General features: G+C 51.4%; 1 protein-coding gene across 5 annotated transcripts in view; it reads left to right on the forward strand.

The window, feature by feature from the left end:
- The window catches only part of CDH23 (cadherin related 23), a 401,997-nt gene that overhangs the window by 23,532 nt on the left and 354,618 nt on the right, over positions 1–23,847 (forward strand). For all 5 annotated transcript variants that reach the window (XM_037804411.1, XM_037804406.1, XM_037804407.1 and 2 more), the window contains exon 2: positions 18,683–18,754. In XM_037804411.1, the coding sequence (XP_037660339.1) occupies positions 18,688–18,754 (67 nt within the window). In that variant the 5' untranslated portion in view covers positions 18,683–18,687. The remainder of the gene's footprint in view (positions 1–18,682; positions 18,755–23,847) is intronic.

Consider the following 23,847-nt stretch of genomic DNA (forward strand, 5'->3'; position numbering starts at 1 on the left):
ATGGGTACAGATATGGACAGAGTGAAGCAGGTATCATGCCATAGGCTTTGGATCTTTAAAAGGAACATTTGGTTTATTAAGAGGAAGAATATCTTAATTAACCAACCTTTCTCAAAGATGGAATGAGTCCTGAGTAGGTAGTGAGCTTTCTGTCACTTGAGGTATGCAAGTTTAAGTTGAAGGTCAATGAGGCAGGGTGTTGTAGAGTATACTCATTAGATAAGGAACCTACTATAATCTCCTCTAATACTGGTATTTAATGATTCTTTGAATTGGACACATCAGGTGTGGAAGATGGGACAGTGCACAGAAGAAAGAACACTGATTTGGGCATCAAAGAACCACCATCTTGAATTGATTGGCTCTGGTGCTCCTGGCCAAGTGACATGGGACTAGGCAAGTCCTTGCTCTGTGGTGCAGTAGAAAGAGCTCAGAGCCTGTGGCCAAAGCCACCTGAGTTCGAATCCTGCTGCCCTCACTTACTGCTCTGAGACCTTAGTCAAGTTATAGCCTCTCCCTGAGCCCCCGTTACTTCATCTGCAAAATAGGTCAATAATGCCCCACTCATTAAGTTATGTAGACACTCTAGCATGTGGTAAACACACACAGCACATGTTAACACCCTCCCCTTCTTCCTTTCTGTTCCTCAGTTTCTCCCATCTGCACAGTGAACAGCCTGCTGATGTTCTCCAGGCCTCTTCAGGCTCTAGAATTCTGCCCCAGGTTTTTCAGTGTTCCTTGTATGAGAACAGATGGTCAATGGCTGTGGGGGTGGCTAGACTCCAGGATCTTGAGGCCTTCCCAGGCCAGTCCAGCAGCTCCCAGCTCCTTGGACTTCCCTCAGTGCCACCTGCAATGAATCTGGTGATTTTCCAGATCCAAAGACGTGCTGTAAGTTCTCTGTGTGCTCTGTCTGCCTTCACCGAAACTACATCCCCATTTCATAGATGGGAAAGTGCAGGCCCAGAGAGGAGAGGAACAGTATGCTCATCTGCCTCCCCCACAGCCCTGTGTTCCCTACCCCAACTCCACTTCCTGGGCAGTGCTCTGGGAGCAGCAGAAAAGCCTTGGGAATTCTCGGGAAAGTTTGGCATTGGGGTACCTCCCACTGTAGTCTCTTTGTACTTTGGTTCCCCCTCTTTCCCTCTCCCCTTTCCTCTTTCCCTTTCATTTATGCTTTTTCACTTTCAGCAACTAATATTGAACACTTCCTGTGTTATGATGTCTCTGTATCAGGCCCTGGAGCTACCCAGGTGAATAAGGCATGGTCCTCATCCTAGCGAAGTTCATAGTCCAGTGAAGGAGGCTGACAGACAGACAGACAGACAGACAGACAGACAGACAGACAGACACACACACACACACACACACACACACACACACACACACACACAGTGTACGGAGTTGTCAGATGGTGGCGTCTGTCAGTCAGAGGCACAGTGAGGTGGGGGAAGGCATGCCCAAGCCTAGCTTTTGAAATCAGAGACTTCTCAGAGGAGGGATGGTCAGCTACCTGCTGGAGGAGGAGGAGGAATTTGCTGTGGGTTTTGTGGCCCTACCGAGCTGGGGCTCAGTGACAAGCCAGTGGCCGGCTGTGAATTTTAGCCGGGCCAGGCTTCACAGCACCCCCTGTCCCAGGTCTTTGCCTCTGGAGAAGAAAGCTCTGCCCTCCTGGGCTGGGCCCCAGTGAGAAGAACATCTGGGCAGAGGTTAGCAACGGACAGGCCGGAGAGAGCCGGCCAGCAACGCCAGGAGGGCAGTGTGACCTCACGGGAGGGTCTCCGCTGGGAAGTGGGGCAGGGGAGGCAGGGGAAAGAGTGGCAGGTGGTGATAGTTTTGGGGCTCAGCCCAAACCCCAGACTCCTAGTTCAGTCTTTCCAGAGTCCAAGCACTGTGGGGTTTGGGGGCATACCTCTTACCCCCTGAGTTTCATTTTGGGGTGATGTTCCTGCCTCCAAGGATGTGTGAGCACCTAACGTCCTAAAAGGCTGGCGGGCACTCTAAGCCGGGAAGGGCAGGACGATGGCACTGGGTTCTGCGTGCAGTCACCAGGTGTAGCATGTGTCCGGGTGCCGCCCTCTGCCCCTTCACCCTCACTGAGCCTGCAGACCAGGTGCAGGGTGGCCTGTGGTGGACACGACAGCACTGGTGTGCTCTACACACACAACGGGCACTGCTGTCATGACTACTGTCATTTGTGTTTTGCGAATTGGGCCGAGAAGACAGGAGAAGAATGGAGCAAAGTAAAAAGGAAATCCAAATTGATTAACTGCTTCCCATGTGCTAGGTTGCTTGCAGGTGCCCTGGGGTGTGTGCACATTTAATCTTCACAACATCCCCACCAAGGAGGTGCCATTAGCTCGGTTCTTACCGAGGGGAAACTGAGGCTGAGTAGGAATTTGAACCCAGATCTCTTGCTCCAACCTCTCGATGGTTCCCTTGTGAAATTGCCCCCTTCTCTGCCACTTTCATCAAAGACCTGATGGGACCACGGTTTTGTCACCGAGTGCCAGGTTGTGGGTCTGAAGCACCTTCTCCTGCCAAGTCCCTCTTCCTCCCTTCGGGAGCTGTGATATTAATAAGCATAAAAACAATCCAAGCAGCATCTTACGCAATTATTGGGGAGGAAGCGGCTGTCATAGGCATTCTGGAAAAGATGTATCACTTAACTTAAAGGGAAACTATCGACTTATTATTAGAGAGCACATACCTCCCTCCCTCCTCCTGGTTCCTGGGGTGGGGGCACAGCACCCAGGTGGAGGTTGGCGACCCCCTGAGCTGCGGGGATCCCCAGCCCCCCTTGGCTGAGAGAGCATCTTTTGCTGTTGGCTGCTCGGCCGTGCCTGGATCTTCCCCACACCACAGCCTCACACCTACTGTGTGCCAGGCTGCAGGCTGGGTTGAGGAGGAGCTCACAGCCCAGACAGTGAAACAGTCACATAAAGCAAAGCTCAGACCACGTGGTGTCGAGTGCTTTAAAGCAGCATGCGTCATATATTAGGAGGCCCAGACAGAGGATGGAGGGACTGCTTCTGCTGATGATGGGTAGTGGGGTCTGGGAGGGGCTCAGGAAGGGCTTCTTGGAGGAGGGGACATTTGAGCCTCTTTGCCATATGTCCACGTGAGGAAGAAGGGCCCCAGGCCTGAGGGTCCTGCCATGCAAAGGCATGAGCTGCGACATGCTAAGTGACATTTTGCAGAGGGGGACGCTGAGGCCTGGAGAGGCCGGATACCTGGCCCAAGTCACCCAGCAGACTCGTTGCCAAGCTGGGAGTGAAACCTCAAGTCATTTGCTTCCAATTTGAGCCTAAGTATGAGGAGGAGGGGCCGAGTGCCGAAGGGGTGGCTGTGAAAGATTGGAAAATGTCAAGGAAGGCATCCAGGAGGGGACACAGGTGGAGGGCAGGGGCAACTTGGCTAAAATTGCAGTGGGACAGAGAGAGGCGGGGGAGTGCAAGCTCCCAGTTCACAAATCCCTGGCATGGGGTGAGGAGCTCCCTTTGCCAGGGAGCATGGCCTGTCAGCAGCCCACCTTGCCCTACTGCCAAGACAGCTCCTCCCAGCCTGGGCTTTCGAACTCCTGTGTGGGTGAGACCACAGCAGGAAGTGGGCTTCCCAGATACTCCCTGCCTCACCTCACCCCTGTGGCCTCTGGGGGTCCCATGGGTCAGAGAAAGGCCCAGACTCGCTGCTGACCCCCTGGGTGATACTCAACAGCAAACCGGCCTCTCAGCACTCAGTCTCCCCATCTATGAAATAACTGCTGCCTGTCTACACTGTGGGTTACAGTCACCTTACAGAAAACCTTTGCAGAGTTAAAGTCACCGGAGATATTCTTGTGGTGGCTGCCTGGAGTGGGGGGTATGCCTCAAAATGCAGGATAGAAACTGCTTTGTGGAGGCTGCCCAGCATTCTGGGCTCCCTCTGTAGGTTTTGGGTGCAAGGGTGAGCGTGGGGAAGGAAAAGGAGAGAAGGAGGTGGAGGCTTGGAACAGATATGAACCCTTCCATCTGTCTGCTAAGAACAGGAAATAAATGTATCCTGGACTCTCTCCCAGTCCTCGGTCCTGGGGAACCCTCTCCCAGAGTGCAGAAAGGAAGGGGTGCCAGGGAATTAGCCAGTGGAAAGTGAACAGGTGGCCCACCTGCAGTTCCCTTGACCCCCTGCATGGACCCTGAGCAAATGGTCTTGACTTGGGGGAGCAGACCAGCTTCTGAGAGCAGAGAAGAGCAGAGCCAGAATGCCCAGGAATTGCAAGTCCATCTTGCACTTTACAGTGAGGGACTCATGGTAACTCAGCAAGTGACTGGGGGATGGGCTCAGGAGCTGGGGGGTCTCCATTCCCATCCTTGGCTCCCACGCTGAAGATCTGAAGACCAGGGAAGGCAGCTTCTGTAGCCTCAGTTTCCATGTCTGTAAAATGAGCTGGGTGGCTCAGGTTGGCTTGCCAGGTGAATGGACTTCCAGTGCGGAAGGACAGGGTTAGGTGAGGCTGAGCTGCCTCCCTGGTTGGGGTGGGAGGTAGGTCCCAGGGGTCGGATGAGCAGTGGGCCATCCGGAGGGTCTGCCTGATGGGTGAACTTGGCCACCTTAACTGACTACATTTTTTTAATTCAGTTTTATTGAGATACATTCACATACTATACAATCATCCATGATGTATAATCAGCTGTTCACAGTACCATCATGTAGTTGTGCATTCATTACAATCAATTTTTGAACATTTTCCTTACACCAGAAAGAATAAGAATAAAAAAATAAAAGTAAAAAAGAAAACTCAAATCATTCCATGCCCCCCATCCCACCCTATTTTTCATTTAGTTTTTGTCCCCATTTTTCTACTCATCCATCCATACACTGGATAAAGGGAGTGTGATCCACAAAGTTTTCACAATCACACTTTCACACCATGTAAGCTACATAGTTATGCAACTGACTTCAACAATCAAGGCTACTGGTTGCAATTCAATAGTTTCAGGCATTTACTTCTAGCTGTTCCAATCTACTACAACCCAAAAAGGGATATCTGTAAGAATGCCTCCATAGTGACTCTTGACTCCATTTGAAATCTCTCAGCCACTGACACTTTGTTTTGTTCCATTTCACTTTCCCCTCTTGGTCAAGAAGATTTTCTCAATCCCATGATGTCAGGTCCAGGCTCATCCCAGGGAGTCATGTCCTGCGTTGCCAGGGAGATTTACACCCCTGGGAGTCAGGCCCCACGTAGAGGGGAGGGCAATGAGTTCACTTGCTGAGTGGGCTTAGAGAGAGAGAGAGAGAGAGGGGGCCACATCCGAGCAACAAAGAGATTCTCTGGGGGAGACTCTTAGGCACAATTATAAGTAGGCTTAACCTCTCTTTTGCAGTAACGAGCTTCGTAAGGGCAAGCCCCACGATGGAGGGCTCAGCCTACTAAATTGTTAGTCCCCAGTGTTTGTGAGAATATCAGTAATAACCCAGGTGAGGAGTCCAACGTTTCTGCATTTTCCCCCAGTTCCTTAGGGGGGCCCTGCAAATATATTTTTATTCTCTGCCCAAATTACTTTGGGATGTATCGGTATTTCCCACTAACCTGTACAAACCTACCAGATCTCACTTCCTATTCAAAGTCCCATGTAATTATGGTGTTTGAATAAACCGACTACAAGTTAAATTATTTAGTGTACTGAAGAAAAAATGTATCCTGCACCAAATGAACATCTCTTTCCTTGGTCTCACACAGAAGTTGAAGTTCTAAAATAACAGTCAAAATCGTCCTTTACCCTTTGGCCTGATTTGCCTTAGTCCTAACCAGATCCACTTCATTCATATCTCTAATTGAGGTCTGGACTGTTTTTCAGCTTTTTTAACAGTTGCTGTATACAATAATACTGACATTCATAGCTGCCAAGCTCTAGCTCTGAGTTTCAGGTGTCACACTGATATCCAAAGTTCCAGAGACTGACCAGGTTATACACAAAGAGCTCAGCATCTCAGAATCTGGAGATAGCCATTACAACTGAGGAATAGATACGACTGCTATAAGAGCTTACGATAAGCATTCCCCTGATAAGCTGTGCTCTAAGATTCAATTCTCAGAGTTTACACATTGTAGTTAGTCTATATTGGTGAGGCATTGTAATGTTTGTCTTTTCATTTCTGGTGTACTTCAGTCAAAATGCTGTGTACAGGATCCATTCACCTCATTGCGTGTCTCACACCTTCACTCCTTCTCGCAGTTGTTCAGTATTCCATCATATGCACACACCACAGTTCACCATTCTGTTCATCAGTCTGTGTACCTTAGGCCACCTCCATCCATGGCAAATCATGAATACTGAACTGGCTACATTTTGATAAGCTTCAGTTTCTACTAGCTTTATTTTTATTTTTAAAACAACTTTATTGAGCTGTAATCTATATATCATTAATTCACCTACTTAAAGTGTACAATTCGGTAGTTATTTTCAGTTGTGCAAGTATCATCACAGTCAATTTTAGAACATTTTCATCACCTCAGGAAGAAGCTCTGTGCCCTTTAGCTGTCACCCCCCTGCCCCCCAGCCCCCCAGCCATAAGCAACCACTAACCTACATTCTGTTTCTGTAGAGTTTCCTATTTTGGGCATTGCATATAAATGGAATCATATAAAATGTGTTTTTTTTGTAACTGGCTTCTTTCACTTAGCATAATGTTTTCAAGGTTCATCTGTGTTGTAGCATGAGTCAGTATTTCATCCCTTTTATGGCCAAATAATATTCCATTGTACAAATATACCACATTTTGTTTATCCATTTATCTGTTGATGGACATTTGGCTGGCTTTATTTTTTGGCTATTATAAATGATACTGCTTCAAACATTCGTATACAAGTTTTGTGTGGACCTAGTTTTTCATTTCTCTTGGGTAGATATATAGGAGAGGAGTTGCTGGATCATATGGGAACTCTTTAATTGTTTAAGGAACTGCCAGACTGTTTTCCAAGGTGGCTGGACGATTTCCCTTCCCACTAGAAGTGTTTGAGAGTTCTGATTTTTCCACATCCTTGCCAACATTTGTTATTATCTGGCTCTTTGATTCTAGTCATCCTAGTGGATGTGAAGTTCTATTTCCTTGTAGTTTTGATTTTCATTTTCCTAATGGCTAATAATGTTGAGCATCTTTTTATGTGTTTATTGGCTATTTATGTCTCTTCTTTGGAGAAATACCTATTCAGATCCCTTACTCATTTTTAAATTGGTTGTCTTCTTATTATTGAGTTGAAAGAGTTTTCTATATTCTAAATGTCTTTTATCATATGTATGATTTGAAAATATTTTCTCCCATTCTGTGGGCTGTCTTTTCACTTTGGTAGTGTCTTTTGAAGCACAAAAGTTTTTAATTTTGATGAGATACACTTTATCTATTTTTTCTTTTTTCCTCATGATTTTGGTATAAAGTCTAAGAATCTGTTACCTAAATCAAGGTCCAGGAGATTTTCCCCTGTGTTTTCTTCTAAGAATTTTATAGTTTTAGCTCTTACATCTAGATTTTTGATCCATTTTAAGTTTACTTTTGTATACGGTGTGAGGTAAGGGTCCAATTTCATTCTTTTGCATATGGCTATCTATGGTCCCAAGACCATTTGTTGAAAAGACTTTTCTCTCCCTCTTGAATGGTCTTGGCACCCTTGTATAAAATTAGTTGACCATAGACACATAGTTTTATTTCTGGACTCCCAATTCTATTCCATTTATCTATATTATGCCAGTACCACACTGTCATAGGAATGATTATTAACTTTATTTTTAAATGGGACATTCACTATTTTAGTTAAAGGCTAAAAGCAACTCAACGTAGATAGCTTAGAAAACACCAAAAAAACACAAACAAACATGGAGGCTAAAACAAAAATCACCTGTAATAATGCAACTCAAAGATAACTTCTGCAAGCATGTTGTTGTCTGTCCTTCCATCTCTTCTCTCTATGGATATATACACATATATGGTACTTTTCCAGTATGAGAACACGCTACGTATACTGCTGTAGCCTGCATTTTCTATTGAGCAGTTTTCGTGAACATTTTTCCTTGTCAATAAATGTTCTCTGAAAACATGATTTTCAGTGGCTGCCTGGTGTTCTGTGAATTCACCAGATTCACTCATGTAAACTGCCACTGATTATTGAATTGCCTGTTTTTACTATTATAAACAGTGATGCAGTGAACATCCTCAAAACAGAAGTCTTCGTGCCACGTTTCTATTTCCTTGGGGAAAATTCCTGTCATTGGGATCGCTAGGTCAAAGGATGTGAATGTTTTTAAGGCTATAGCTTTCTTGTGCCGAATGACCTTCCAGAAAGCTTTACCAGTAAATACTAAAGGAGTTTTTCATAAAGAAATTAATATATGGAATAGTCTGGCTCAAAAGCAGAAGGCTTGACTGCCCTTCTAGGATCCTTTCCTGTTGTATGTTCCCGGTCCTTCCATTGGAAAACACAGTGGGAAGCGCCAGAGATGCACAGAAAAGGTCGTCTAAAGGGGGCCCACCCCCACCCCCAACAGGCCGTCTTCCTTTGGTCGGCCCCTAACCAGGGCTCAGTGTCCCCCCACCCCCTGTAACCAAATCTAATGCTGAGGGGAGATAATATATTGTTACAAAGTTTGTCAGAGCTGTGAAAGCAAAGAACTGGGCACAGTGAAAAAAAAAAAAACTAAGGACGATCATAGTGGTGGGTGTTGAGGGCAGGCCTCCCTGAGGAGGGGACAGTGAAGCTGAGTTATGGCAAATAGGGGTGAGAGTGGCAGCTACGGGACAGCAGGTGTGGCGGTGGGCTGATGTTTCAGCCAGTTGTACCCAGAAGCCCATTCTGATCAGGCTGGCCCCTTTTTGTTATCAGTGTGTCCTTCTGTACTGCTTTTTTTCATAAATTTATAATCTGCAGTGATGGTATCAGTCAGTTCTTGCCTCAGTAAAGCTGCATAACAAGCTGCCACAACAGCCATTTATACTCGCTCACACGTCTGTGGGTCGGATGGGGGTCAGGGAATCCAGGCCGGGCTTGACTGCACTTGGCTCGAGGCCGTGGGTTGAGTTCCATCTGCTCACTCTCCTGGGGCCAGCAGGCTGCCTGGGGCATGTTCTTCTCAGGTGAAAAGGCAGGAGTGCAAGAGGCAAGCCCAGCTGTGCAAGAAACCTTGACGCTTTTGCTAGTGTCAGATCTCTTAATGTCCATTTGGCCAAAGCAAGCCACGTGGTCAAGCCTGTAAAAGGCAGGAAAGGACAGTCCACCAACCAGGAGACCCTGGCATAGGGTGGACGTGTAATCCTAGCACGGAGGAGTGAAGGGTTGAGAACAGTACTTTGCTCTGCCCCAGGGATGACCAGTGGGTGGGAATGAACTTAGCAGGTTTGAGGCAGAGAAGAGGCTGGTGTGGCTGAAATATGGTGATCGAGGGATAAGGAAGGGTCATGTTTGTTAAATTAATCAAAGAAAGATATCAGACTGGGCAGATGGGGGTGAATTTACTGAGATGGAAAAGGCAAGGACAGGAGCCTGTATTTGGAGAAGATTCTTAATCAGATTGCTGCCAGGCACGTTAAATGTTAGACACATATCTAAGAGGAGATGCTAAGTGGGCAGATGAATATAGGAGATGAATTAGACTCAGTTTGCAAGGGGCTGAGGGGCTGCTGGGAGAAGGAGGACGTGTGCATGTCAAACTAACCCCTCAGCTGGGATCTATGCCTCCAAAAACATACAAAGGGCAAGGAGAGCTGAGGGTCCCACTTCCAGCAGGGATCCAGGAGAGCTTCATGGAAGGGGTGGCATTTGAGCTGGATCTGGGCATGCAAGATGGAGGCAGGTGGTGCTCCAAGCAGAGAGTATGGCTGGCCAAAGGCACAGAGGGATCGTGCCTGGGGCAGTGGCTGGTAGGCAAAGGCATGCCTCTCCAGCATTGGGGAGAATGCAAACTTCAGCAGCATGCCGGAGGCAAGGCCCCAGGGGGCTGTTAACCCTGCTGGCAGGACAGGAGGATAGAAGGAAACAGACTGTGATCAACTCCAGTCTTGCCTGCACACCCTGATGGGGTTGGAGGCCTGAGGTCTGGAGCCTCAACATCTTTTCTGGAACTCAGAACAGAATGCACAGTGTGGGCAAAGGGGTGGGGAAACTGTCCCTCTCCTAACTGTTGTGGAGAGTGCAATTTGGGGCAGGCTTTTTGGAGGACAGTTTGTCAAAAAGCTATAAAAATGTGAAAACTTCCGCTCTGGACATCCCACAGACATACTCACACATGTGTGCAGACATAGGAACAAGGATATTCATTGTGGGTTTGTTATGCCCAAGTGAAAGGTTAAAAGCAATCTAAATGTCCATCAGCAGGGGCCTGGTTAAATGATGACACCCCCCTCCCCCATGTAGCGGACCCCTCTGCAGCTTCTAAAAAGAACAAGGCAGCTCTGTATGTCCTGAAGTGGGACAATCTCCAGGATATGTCTTCATGGGAAAAAGCTAGGGGTGAGATGGCATGAATAGTGTACTGCTACGTGAGTTATTTTTTTTTAAGAGAGGGAGGCATGTATTGCTACATGCTTGTATGTGCATCCATTGCTTCTGGAATGATCCCTCAAGGGCTACCTCTGAGAAGGCTGGTGTGGGTCTTGGGGAAAAGAGACAGTCACTTCTTGCTATACACCCTTTTGTACAGTTAATTACTATGTCTGTGTATTACTTCCCAAAAGAAGAAAGTAAAATAAATCTGCTGAATGATCATTTTTTTAAGTGTTTGAGACTACTCAGAGATCCCAGGCGTCACCTGGCTCACCTGCCTACTCCCAGGTATCACTCAAAAGGAGCTAGTCAGAGGGACACAGAGGAGGATGCAAGAGCAGAACAGCCCCCAGGTGGTCTTGTCCCGTCCTTCTAGGTTGGGTCCTTCTTAGTGACCTTCCACCGCAGCCTGCTCAGCCGCGGGCTGTGTGCCCTGGGCTTTGAAATGTGTTCATTGGTGGCCTCAGTGGCTTGACAGTTGGTGGCCCTAATGGGGTTGTCGCAGGAACCTTCTTGCATGCACAAACCTCTGTGTGTAGCGGTGGCGAATAATCCCCAAATTGTATTTGATTTCTGCAGTGTATTTCTGGATTTCTATTCAAAGTTGAGTGCATTGGATTTTATGAGAACTCATAAGAGTTCAGACTAAATTGTGGCACCCTGCTGGGGAAATCTCTCTCTCCAGAGAAACTGAAATGCTGCTTGATGTCCCCTCCTGCCCTCCCTCCCTCCTGCCCTGCTCCTGCTTGTGCTCTGGCTTGCGGGGACGGACGGTGGTGCCTCTCGGAGTGTGGCAGTGCACTTTCCAGCCCTTGCCCCTCTGGTGCCCAAGACTGGGCTGCAGGGAGAGCAGAAGCCAGTCACTTCTGTGGTCTTGCCCTGGGAGTTAGGCCCAGAAAGGGGTTGTTTTGCAGGAGAGAGGTGTGTTCTCTGTCCAGGCAGCCACAAGGAACCTTGCTTTCCTGTCTGTGGCCCCAGAAATCAGACTGAGTGGGGCTTTGTTGTGGGCATTTTCATTTCTGGTGATTGCACAGGAGTTTGGGGCAAGCCCTGTGGATTTGGAGTGGCTTTGCAAGGAACCTGGATTCCTTTGATGTGGGGAAAGGAGTGGAGACAGACAGGAGGGGCTCTCTCGGGCTGAGCTGGGGTCCCAGCTGGGTGGAGGACACCTTGTGGTCACATACCATGGAGGGTTTCACACTCATTGTGCTTGGATTCACACCCAGGCATGCACTTTTCTTTTATACTGTGGGTCCTGGCCCCAGGGGAGGAGAGCCCATCTCAGAAAGTCCCAGGCCCCAGACCTGGCCTTGCATCCAAAGCCTCTAGCTGTAGCCCGTTCAGCAGCTCAGGACTCTGCAGTAGAGCTGAAGACCAGCTTCCTCCATGGTGGGTCAGCAGCCCCCTTGCCCCAGTGTGGGAAGGTCGTGCTGGGCTTTCAGGACAGGGGGCAGGGACCTCCCAGCTGGGCCTGGCTGTCCGGGAGGGAATTCCCTGTCCCTAGAAGTGTCTGTGTAGCCGCAGAAGTGGGGTTAGTCCGAGGACCCTCCCAGCTCCGAGTCTCCTGTGACGTCCACACCCAGGACTGTGGGCTTCAGGAAGGCAGAGGAGAGGAGAGGCGAGAACGTCCTAATCAGAGTTGTCCAAGTCTGTCCATTGGCTGCTTGCAAGGTTTTGGTAGTGAACGTATGCTAAGTCTCTGACTGTGTTTATTTTAGAAAATTTGGAATATGCAGAAAATGTGTAGAAGGACATAAAATCACCCCTAACCCACCACTCAGATAAAATGACTGATTAACAGTCCCTTGTAGGCACACCCCTCACCCCCATGCACACACTCCTGCACATGCTCACACCCGGCCACACCCATACACAACCCTGTTGTGTCTCTGGGCTGTGCCACGATGGTGAACAGTGCCCCAGTGAACAGCTCTGTGGTTGGCGTCCTTGCCCAATGGGATGACTTCCTTAGCCAAAGTCATCCCGAGAGAGGAGCGGCCGGGCCACGGGTGGACACATTTTCGGGCTCTGCACACCAATTGACAAATGTTGGTTGATTCTCAGCCAGGGTGACCCAGCTCGGGGGATGAGGGAGCCTTGGTGATCTTGGCCCCTCTGAAGTACCAGCTGTATGCTGAGGACACCCACATTTATATCTCTCACCAGACCCCAGGCCTGGGCTCAAGCTGAGAGGGCATCTGATTTTATGGGAATCCGTAACTGCTTGCGCAGCAGGGCTGCTCATTTGTCGACAGACATTCCAGGCTCAACATGTGCAAACAGCCTCTGCTCCTGCCCCTCGGCCACGTCCTCCCGCAGGCTTCCCCTGCCCTGGTTCCGGGCTCTCTGTCCTTCCTGGGGCTTTGGGCCAAAACCCTTAGGCTCAATTCTTTTTCTCACCCACGTCCTCTCCATCAGGAAACCCTGTCAGCTCTACCTTGAAAGATACCCAGGATCTGCCAACTCTCACCCCTCCCCAGCCGGAGCCACCGTCAGCTTCTGCTGCATCAGTAGAGCAGCCTGCCCCTGCCCCCGAAGTGTCCTCAGCGTGGCAGCCGGGGTGCTCCTTTAAATTGCGAGTCATTCACGTCACTCCTTGGCTCTCAGCTCGCTTACAGCCAGTGGTCTGCACGATGCCCCATGATCTCTCTGTTCTTATCTCCCATGACTCTCCCCACTGTGCCCCCCGTGCCAGCCACACCGGCCTCCTCGCCGCTCCTTGTGCACTTGCTGCCTCAGGGCCTTTGCACAGGCTGCTCCGTCTGCCTGGAAATAGCACAGGGCTCACTCTCTCACTTCAAGTTTTGTTCAGACGTCACCTTCTCAGTGAGACTCAGACCACTTTCCCCGTTTCTTCCTTCCCCATAGCACTTATCTCCTAATATACTGTCATTTACCTACTTACTTTGTCTTTGTTGAGTGCCACCTCCACCCAGGCAGCATCTCTGCCTTGTCCTCTTCCACATTCCCATGCCTAGCCCAGAGCCTGGCACCCCGTAGGTGATATCAGGACAGACACGCACAGGAGAGTGGCCAGACACAGCCCGTGCCCCTGCTGTTGGAAGCCTCTCCCTGCAGCTCACCAGCTTGCTGGGGAGTCAGTGGAGGTTTCTGTTTGATTGGGGGTGATTCATCCCTGTGTTGGGTGAACCTCTGGCAGCTGTAACTGTACCACCCCATGGAGCCTCCCTAGCCAGCTCTCAGCCCAGTGCCTGTCTGAGCAGCAGGTCTTTATGGGTTCACAGAAGGTGGAGGCTGGTGGGCCAGCTCTGAAGCTGGGAAATCTTAGAATCAGCTCCCATCAGGAACAAAGGTGTCCACCCCTTGGGGACGGATGGTGCTGGAGGGAGGCAGTGGAGCACTTGGTCACCCCTGATGGTACATTGTCTCATTGGCACTGCTTCCAGGAGCAGTGTCTATGAGATGCCAACTACCCGGAAGGGCAGAAGGGACAGGAGCCCATCCACCAGCCCCAGCCACATACCTTCTTCCCGGAACATGCAGCTTGACCACCTCACCAGCCCCAGCATGCCGTGGCTGTGAGACATGTTAGAATTCTCACCCAGGTCCGGCTCACTGGCCTCTGAGTGGATTCAGGGTCCTGCCCAGGCCTCCCCATCAGGCCCCTCAGCCCAGGCCCACCCTGGGACATGTCTGAGCCCAGTGAGTGCTGGAGCTGATGCTGAGAGACTGATGTTCAACGGCCATCAAATGGAGTTCAAATCCAGACCAGACCACTTATTAGCTGTGTGACCTTGGGCAAGTTAGGCAACCTCTCTGAGCTCCGCTTGTGGATCTCATTGTAAATCTCAGGACCTGGCATCTAGGATGCACTCAGTAAATGTTAGCCTTCATGAATCCTTGAAAATTGTGCAGCTTGCATCTCACCTACCCCCTGCTCCCTCCCACCCCCACCCAGTCCTGGGATTTTTGTCTTCTGTTGCCCTGGGCAGTGACAGACTATACCACTTCTTGGACACCTGTCACATGTTTCTGGCCATTCTCATGTCCCTGTGTCCCCCCGACAGTGCCTGGCACAGCATGGAGAGGCTATCAGGAAATGGCAGCCTGAGGGTTTGGGGCTGGCTCTGTGTCTGGGGGCAGCCACTTGTGACCTGGCTCGTGCCTCTGGGACAGGTCTCTGGGCTCTCTTTCCAGGCCCAGGCAGGAAGCTCCAAGACAGCAGGGTGCGTGTGTGCGAGTTTCCTGATCCAGTGGGGAGAGGTGAGTGTTGGGGGGGAGCTTGGGCCCCTTCCCAAGGGCAGTGCAGCTTCACCCGGCGGAGGGGGAGGGACACGTGGCTCTGCTGGGCAGGAGGCAGGGGAACAGCTGTTGCACAGGGCAGAGCAAGGTCAGGCTCTCCCAGGGGTCCCATGCCACTCACTGGAGCCCCCGTGCCAAGGGAATGCCAGCGAGTAAAGGCAGCAGCAGCCATCACAAGGCTGGAGGGCCGGACCTGGGGGCCTTGTCCCACTGCCATCAGCCTCTGCTCTTGCTGGGCCTTGCTGTCCTCCCAGTAGCCAAAGCAGCCAGAGGATGAACAAGACCTGGGCATCTCCAGGAACACCCAATAGCAGGGCAGACCCTTCGGGTCGGGCTGCTTCACCCCTTGAAGTCTGTGCCACCTTCTCCTGGCATCCATGCCACCTCTCTCCAAGGTCACGGGCATGAGCAGGAGGGAGGCAGAGTCAGGCTGCAGCTAAGATTGTCCCTGTTTCCAGAGACTCTGAGGGCAGCTCCTGCTGGACCTGCAAAGCTGGCGCCATGTTTGCCACCTTTGACTGACAGATGAGGGCACTGGGACGGCGTGATCGCCCTTGAGGGGGAGAGGAGATGCGTGTGGACAGTTAAGGAGTGAGGTCGGGGGCCCGGTGTGCCTGGCAGGAGCAGAGCCTGAGCCAGTGCTATGTACCGTGAGGTGCACAGTGCATTCAGGGGTTGTACACACACCCTCACTTCTTTGCAGACACTTATCCTGTGTTTATTGTGTTGTGGGAAAGCTCCTTGAGGGAGGGGCCATGTCCTTCCTTTTATAGATAAGAAAATGGAGTACAATAAGGTGGGATGGAAAGCGCACAGGTTTCAGAGTCAGGCAGACTTGCTTCCAGTCCTATAGTGACCTTTAGCCTCTCTGAGCCTCAACTTCCTCATCTGTAAAGTGGGGACAGTGATGTCTAATTTATAGAGATATTTTGGAGAATTAAGTAAAAATAATACCTGTGAAAATCCCTGGCCTGTGGGAGTTGCCTAGTGAGTGTTCGTTTTCTTCCTTCCTTCCTTCCACTGCAAATTCCTGTGACACCCAGGTGAATGATGTGCACTCCCCAGCTATATGTGGATGATATTCTTAGCAGATGTTAATTCTCATAACATCTGGTTTGGAAAGGCAGACGGCTGGGTTTTTTTTTTTTTTTTTAAAGACACTTACTCATTATGAGATGTCAGATTGTCACTTAATTGCCCTGTGCCTTGGTTTCTCCACTTGTAAATCAGGGATAATGCTACCGATGCTCGCTGGCTGCTTTGCAGGGTACCATAGGAGAATGCAAGATAACAGATGGGAAGTGGTTTGAATGTTTAGAAAAAGGCATTGTGCTCAACCTCACTAGTAGTTAGGGAAATGCAAGTTAAACTAACAACGCAATACCATTATTCATACATCCGATTGGCAGCCATTTGAAAGAGGGATCACTTCCAGGTGGGCACACGGGCCCTCTGGTGCACTGCTGGAGGGAGTGTGAATTGCCATAACCTTTTCCAGAAGGTAATGTGGCAATGCCTAGTACTCTGTGTTGTATTTAGTTGACCCAATGACCTCACTTTTGGAGAATTAAATTCAAGAGAAACCAAAGTCCCCAAACAATCATGGGCAGAGGGTTGCCCACTGGGGCCACGTCTGCAGCAGCAGGCAGCCGGACACATCCAGACGCCTGTCAGTAGGTCATGGTGGGCTCCACTGCAAAACATCCACACTAGGAACCCTTATCTGGCTCTTAAAAAGGAGGTAGAGCTAGCAGTGTTGACCTGGGGAGTCATCCATGACATATGACGTGAGAAAAGCAAGTAGCCACACTGCTTCATACATGTGTGTAACACGAACACGCTTGCTTGCGCCTGGAGGAGGGCCTGGTCAGGTGCCTGCCCGGCCCAGCGCACCTGCCCTGGCCCTCAGGCTCATCATGTTTGGCTCACAGAGTGTTACTTGCTCATTGAATTATTTGCCAGTGTTTGAAAATGGAATTCATATAAAAAGTCAGATTTTCAGCTTTTCGTTGAGAACCATCAGACGCCCCGGCCACTCGGGGCCCACATTCCCTCTTCGCTGAAACACGTCAGCAGCTGCCACTTTTGGACAGAGCATGTGGCCTCCGAATGGCCACTGTCCCCACCCACCAGGCATGTTTCCCTAGTTTATGTCACCTGCCTGCCCCTGGAGGCATTTCAGTTTGCAATCCTTATAATAGGCCAACACTGGGAGGCTCAGGGTGGGTGGGGGGAATGCCGGGATATGATGGAGGGAATTCGTCTTTTTTTTTATTTTAAATGCTATCTTAGAGTTTTTTTGTTTTTCAAATGGCCATTTCATACTTAGTGATTTGAAATTTTGGGGGGGTGGGGGGTGGGGCTTAAAACAAGACATTTATTGTCTCACAGTTCTGGGGGCTAGAAGTCCTAAATCAAGGTATTGGTAGGGCCATGCTAAAGTCTGTTAGCAAAGAAGCTGTTCCATGCCTCTCTCTTAGGGACAGTTTTTAATGCAATTTTGAGATATACTCCCACACCATACAATCCATCCAAAGTATACAATCAGTGGCTCACGGTATGATCATATAGTTGTCTTAGGGGCATTTTTAATACAATATTAAAAGGAAGACAAAGGGAGCCGTGGACTGTGTCGCAGTCAGTCACCTCTTGGTCCACTGGGACGAGCTGAGCCAGAGCCCACTTCAGGTCAGGCCCTGGGGGTCTGACTTTCACCCCTAGTCCTAATCTCTCACCCCTAGAGCTTGGCAAAGATGGGGAAGTATCTCAACACATCCATTCTCTCAGTCCCGCTCTCCTCCCCATGTCTTTCCTGATCGTTTGTTGATGAGTTGGTGGCATGTCAACTTGGGTCCAAATACTGACTCCAGCATCACGAGTTGGGGGTCTCTGAGGCTCTAAGTCTCCATTCCCCCCAAGGGTAAATGGGTCCAGCAGACTCTTCTTGTGAACCAGGGAGGGCAAAACCTGTCCCCCACCCTCCCCCGCCCCAGGCAGGGCACATGGTGGGTGCCCATGGAAGGATGATGGGTCCACCCTTGGCCAGGCCCTGCTGGGGTAAGAAGGAGCCAGAAGACCATGGTCCTGCCATGGTGGGAGGGAGCAGCCCACCCTCCCCAGCCACCTTTAGAGAGGGAGCTTGCCCTTGCCCAGCCGCTGTCAGCTCTAGCAAGTGCTTTGAGCCTTAAAGATCGGGCTCTAGCACCCCACAGACCTGCTGCAAGGCCCTAGGCAAATCACCTCCCCTCTCTGTGCCTCTATTTCTCCCAACACCCAGGGTCAGATGCCATGGTCTATCTGCTGCCTCTTTTCATATCCAAGGATATCGGGTTATATGGTGGCTATCAAAAAAGGGGAAAGATGCGCCTGTCGGCTCTTGGATTGAGGGTGTGATGGGGGTGTTGGACCTGCCAAGCACACTCTTGGACCACTGTCTTCCTTCTCAGCACCCAGCTCCTTGACCCTGTCTCCAGACTAATCAGGATCAGCTGTTCCTGGGGGAGCTGATCCTGGGGGGTAGAGGCAGCAGCCCAGCCCTCCAGCCTTGGAGCCCCAAGTCTGTTGCAGACACGTGATCTGCACCAGCCACTGAGCTTTGCCAAAGCAAGCAGCCCCATGAGGGCCAAGAGGGCACTGTCCCCCATCCCAGCCCCATTATTTTGGGGCCACTGTGTCATGCCCAGGATTGAACTATTAAAAACCCAAATGATTCAGATCCTCTCTTTCATTCCCCTGACACACCCTCCTTCCTCCTGCCACCCCCTCCCCTGACTTGCTTCCTTTCCCTCCTTCTGCAGTCAGGCCAGCTCTCCCTGCAGCTGAGGGGTGGGGGGATGCTGGTGAGGCCTGGGGAGCAGGACCCCCACCTGCATGAGCCTTCTCACCCTCTGTCTTCTTTGTCTCCAGGAGCCATGAGGTGCCACGTTGTCACCAGCTGCCACTTGGTCTGGCTGTCTGTGCTGATCTCTGGGTGCTGGGGTAAGTCCAGCCCTCCCATCCTCTCTCCCCCTACAGCAGCCTAGGCATGGGGGGCCGAGCCGTAGCATGTACGAGCCACAGTTTGGATTTGTGCTCTGGGATGCTGGGGTTGGGCGGGCTGCTATGGGACCCTGGAGACCCTACCTTGCATGTGACCGAGCCACACACTTCCCTTTCTGGGCCTCAGTTGCCTTCTGCAGCCCGCATAGGGCTGAAAATACCAGGTGTCCCCAGGGCTGGGACACGAGGGGGAATGGGAGGAGCCGTGAGAATTGCTTGAGCTCTGTGACCCTGTGCTGTCCTTCGGGAGGCGGGGAGGGGCCACAGCCCCGTTCAGTCTCCCAGCTATCTCGGAGCACCCGCTGTTGACACTGAGTGTGCCCACCTGCTGGGCACTGGGTCAAGGAGGAAGTTACCTTCTCAAGGAGCTCAGAGTCTGGGAGGGTGGGGAGAAAGACAAGTATATGATTTACCATAATGCAGGGTGAACTGAGTGGTGATAAAGGACGCTCAGGGCTCCAGAGACGCCCATCAGAAGAAAAGATTAATTGGGCCTGCAGGGAGAGAAGAAACCCGGCCAGAAGGGAGGTATTTAATCTGGGCTGGGAAGACTGAGCAGTTGGTTTGGAAGTAGGGGAGGAGAAAGAAGGGAGCCCCGGAGGGGCTATGGCCTGAGCAAGGGTGCGGAGGTGAGGGGCCTCCCTGCTCTGCGGGAAGGACCAGCCCTCCTCCCGTTGCCCTGGCAACACCCAGGCCCCTGTGCCACTCCGCTGCCCACTGCCCACTGCCGGTGGCAGGGGCTGGGAAAGGCCTGGGCATTTGCCTCACCCTTGGCCCCCAGCCAGCGGGTGGCGAGGAGCAGAGCAGCTCTGGGCTGCACGGAAGGAAGGCCAGCACAGCAGGCACACTCGGCACGACGTCCCCGAGGGCTGGAGAGTCCCCAGGGGAGAGCCATGGGCATGGCATGCCTAGCGACACAGGTAAAAACATTCCTGTGGGGGGCCCAGAGCCTTCTCCCTCTCCAGGGAGCCAGGGGGAGTCCCTGGGGGAAGCTGCAGCCCGTGCTGTTCCAGCTCTAGCATCCTGTAGCCTGAGATGCCCCTGAAGGTCTTCTGTCCTTGCCTCCAGGTTTGGGGGGCTCTCTGCTGGGATGCCCCCTGGGACGGGCAGAGGCTGCCCAGGGTTCTGGCCCACTGGGTCTCAGGGACCTCGGAAGGCAGCGTGGGAAGAGAGCTCAGACCCTCTCTCTACCCCTGACCCATTTTTTTTTTTAAATTATTAGAGAAGTTGTAGGTTTACAGAAAAGTCATGCATAAAATACATAAAACCCAGAGTTCCTGTACTCCACCCTATTATGAACACCTTGCACTAGAGTGATACATTTGATACAATTCATAAAAGAACATTTTTGTAACTATACTATTAACTATATAATCCATTGTATACAATAGGGTTCACTGTGTTGTACAGTCCTATGTTTGTACAGTACTATTTTTTTTTTTTTATTTTTACTCTAGTAACATACATGCAATCTAAAATTTCTCCCTCTTAACCACATTCACATATGTAATTCAGTGGTGTTAATTACATTCGCAATGTTGTGCTACCATCACCAGCATCCATTACCCAAACTTACCATCAACACCCTGGTGCATTTTATCAAAGGGGAAATTGAAGCCTGAAGAAGCAACCGGCTCAAGGTCAAGGTCATACAAAGCAGGGCCCTGCTGAGTCTAGACCTGGGTCTCTGATCCTCTCTGGGGGGCTTTTGTCAGGAGACCGCCCCCCACCCCAGCCTGCTTGTCTGGCCCCATTCGGGGCGGGCACGGTGTGGGAGACCAGCTCTGGCCCTGGGCTTGCTGGACAGTGGGAGCCAGGGCACTTTCCTCGGCCTTCCCGGGGCTCTGCGACCTTGGACCCTCATGCCCTCCTTCCCTCTGTTCTCCTCACCTTTTCCATCTGTGAAAAATAAAACATGCTAAGTCCTCGCGGCCTTCCTCAGTGAGATGTTCAGTCGCCCCTGGAATGCTCTAGATGAAAGATGGTTTCTGCTTTCAGCATAGAGCCGGGACTCCTGGGTTCCAGCCCCATTTGGCCAAGGGGTCCCCTTGGACCACTTCGTGCTTTGATTTCCATATCTTTAAAATGGGAACGATAATAGGACTTTCCTCCTTGCATTGTCAGAATGATCAAATGAGTTAATATGTATATAAAACACTTAGAATAGTGCCTGGCATGCACTAGGTGCTAAGTGAGTGCTAGTTCTTTTATTACTAGCAGTGATCTTCCTCTAGGGGGAGCAAAATGGGGCACAGAAAACAAAGAAGCTAAGTGAGTCTCCCAAGGCCACCAACAGTTCTGGGGTGGAAAAAGGGTGATGGGCCGTCATTAGGACTAGCGCGCTTCGTGAGCATCTACGAGGGCCCCTCTCTCTCTGCTGTACATGGTCCCCTCTTCCTGTCCCTGTCAGAGGTGGCCAGTGTTGTTCCTTTAGTATGGTGGTGGAGGGAGGCACCCTTAGGGATTGAGGGGGGAATGGTTTACTGCACCGTCTTCCCACCTTGCCCTCTGTACACCTGCCCCAGACCCCTGTTCCTTCACTTGTCCCCCAGACCAGCCCACACTGCCGCTGCCCACTGTGCTTCCGTCTGACCCATAGCCACAGCTTATCTCCTCTCCCATCCCTGGCAATCAGGGGCAAACCCTCCGTGATGTCAGACCCTGTTGTCAGCCTGTCATCTGTCGAAGCCTCCTGCCCTCCCCGTCCCCCTCTGCCCCCGGCCTCACTGTGCTTCCTGGCATTTCTCATTCTCTGTCTCTGGGCATATTGGTCGGGCAGGAGGCGAAGGCCTGAAGGCCCGAGCATGTCTGCCCCTCCCGTCTTGTCTGGCTCAGCCAGGGCTGGGCTTACGCTGAGCTTCCTGCAGGTCACCCAGGTGGTCCTGGGTGCTGGGTGCGAGGGGCTCCTGATGGCGGGGCTTCCTGTCTTCCCCACCTGACCATGGCATGCCAGGCTCCTGCCGGCTGGGGTCACTGCAGGCCACACTGCAGCCAACACCCAAAAGCAGTGACTGCACACAGGCCATCACTGGAGGGAGGCAGGGAGGGCAGCAGGGCTTTGTGTCCCCAGAGAGGGATTTTCCCAAGACCATATCACACAGCCCCTGAGTGGCAGGACTTGCTCCTAGAACACCGCTCTGGACTCCCCATCCAGTGCTCCTTCCCTGTCATGGGGCTCTGGTGTTCTCCCTGATGTGAGTCTCAGTGTGAGTGACTTATGCCCTTAGCCCCCTCATCACTCAGAGGCCTGGGGTGCTGGGACCAGACTTGGATTCCTGCTGACATGGGTTAGAATCCAGGCCCTGCCCCTCATCAAGAGGAATCTCCCTGTTCCGTGATTCTGAATAAAGCTTGTTTCCTGGCCTGGTGTTCAGGGCTGCTCTGATCCCACAGGAACCCTCCCCACACAGCCCCATGTGATACCTGGTCGTTCTTAGCAAAGGACCTGGGACAGCTTCCCACCTCCAGTCTTTGCCCAGACTTTGTTCCCCTCCCTGAAATCTCTCCCTTTTGTGCCCCATGGGTGGAAATCCTTGTCATTCAGCGGCTGCAACTGAAAGGCTGTGACGTCTGAACCGTCCCCAGCCCCTCGCCCTTCTCCTCTCAGGCTTGTGGGGGTTGAAAGCCTGGTTCCTAGCAGGGCGTTTGTGATATTTAAACTTGAAGAGTCCAGGTCCGCCTCTGTGAGAATTCGCTGGGGGTGTGTGGGGAGCAGGTGCTTGAGCAGGGGTGAGGGCACACCCAGACCCGAGCGGGCAGGGTGGGCTGTGGGGCAGGGGGCAGAGGGGGTGGGACACAGGGCGGGGCCTGTTGGGATTCTCCTCCCGTCACAGAAATTGCCTGTTGCCCCCCTTCCCTTTTACGTGCACTCACGTTCCTGCTTCGCTGGAATTTCAGAGTTCCTAAGGCAGCAGTTTTGCCCCAAGAGGACACAGCCTTTGTGCTTCAAAAGTGGTTTTTAAGAGAATGAGTAACCTGTCCCCCCCCCCCCCCCGTCCCCGCCTGTCCTGCCAGCCCCCTCCCGGGCCCCAGATGCTGGCGCCCACAGCCCAAGGCCACCGGGCCTCTGCAGACACCGTTCCTGCTTGGTATGTGGCAGGTGACGCACGTCTTGCATCTCTGCCCTGCGTCTGTGCAGAGCTCTTGGTGGTTGATTATCGGCAGGTCCTGTAAAATAAAATTTCAAAACGAAGGATACTGCTGCAGGCGGGTTTTTTTTCCTTGCTGGTTTCCGCCCCTCACCAGCCCCTGCCTGCTCCTGCACCCTCCCTGGGCACCCCCGAGCCTTCTCCCTCTGCTCAGCAGCTTCCTGCCCTTCTGTCTCTGGAGCCCCAGGTCCTCAGCAAGGATCAGAAGTGCCCCCCAGGTGGCACCGTTATTAGTATCAGTGTTAATAATAGCTACTGTTTACCTAGCTTTTGCTGTGTACCAGGGGCAGGCACTAAGCGCTTTATATATGTAATCCCATTTAATCCTCAGGATTAATGAAGTAAGTAAGCCACGAAGTAAGTGCTATTAGTATCACTATTTTACACATGAGTAAACTGAGGCATGGGAAGGGCACATAAGCTAGAAAGAGACACAGACTGGCTTCAAATGAAGGCAAGGCCTCTCTGAGGGTTCCCGGCATGAGAGGACAGAATTATGTGTGTGTGTGTGTGTGTGTGTGTGTGTGTGTGTGTGTGTGTGTGTGTGTTTTCACATGCATAGGTGAATCAATCAGGGAGGGCTTCCTGGAAGAAAGTACATCTAAGACAAAACCTGGAGGATGAGTAGGAACTGGGCAAGCAAAGGCAAAAGGGCCAGCAGGCATGACCAGGAGGTGAGAGAAAGGCCAGAACATTTGAGGAACCAGAAATGGTATCAGCCTGCCTGCCTGAGCAGGAAAAGACGCCAGAGTCTCCTAGTTTTGCTCTGGTCCCCACAAGGAGGCATCCTGGGCGGGAGGGGAAATGCCCCACCCTGACTCCAGCCTTCTCCCCCCCCAGGAACCTGCCTCTGTGGTCTCAAGCCTGGCACAAGTGTTGAGGGTG

The sequence above is a fragment of the Choloepus didactylus genome, chromosome 15, assembly GCF_015220235.1.
Source record: "Choloepus didactylus isolate mChoDid1 chromosome 15, mChoDid1.pri, whole genome shotgun sequence".
In the NCBI taxonomy this organism is placed as follows: domain Eukaryota; kingdom Metazoa; phylum Chordata; class Mammalia; order Pilosa; family Megalonychidae; genus Choloepus; species Choloepus didactylus.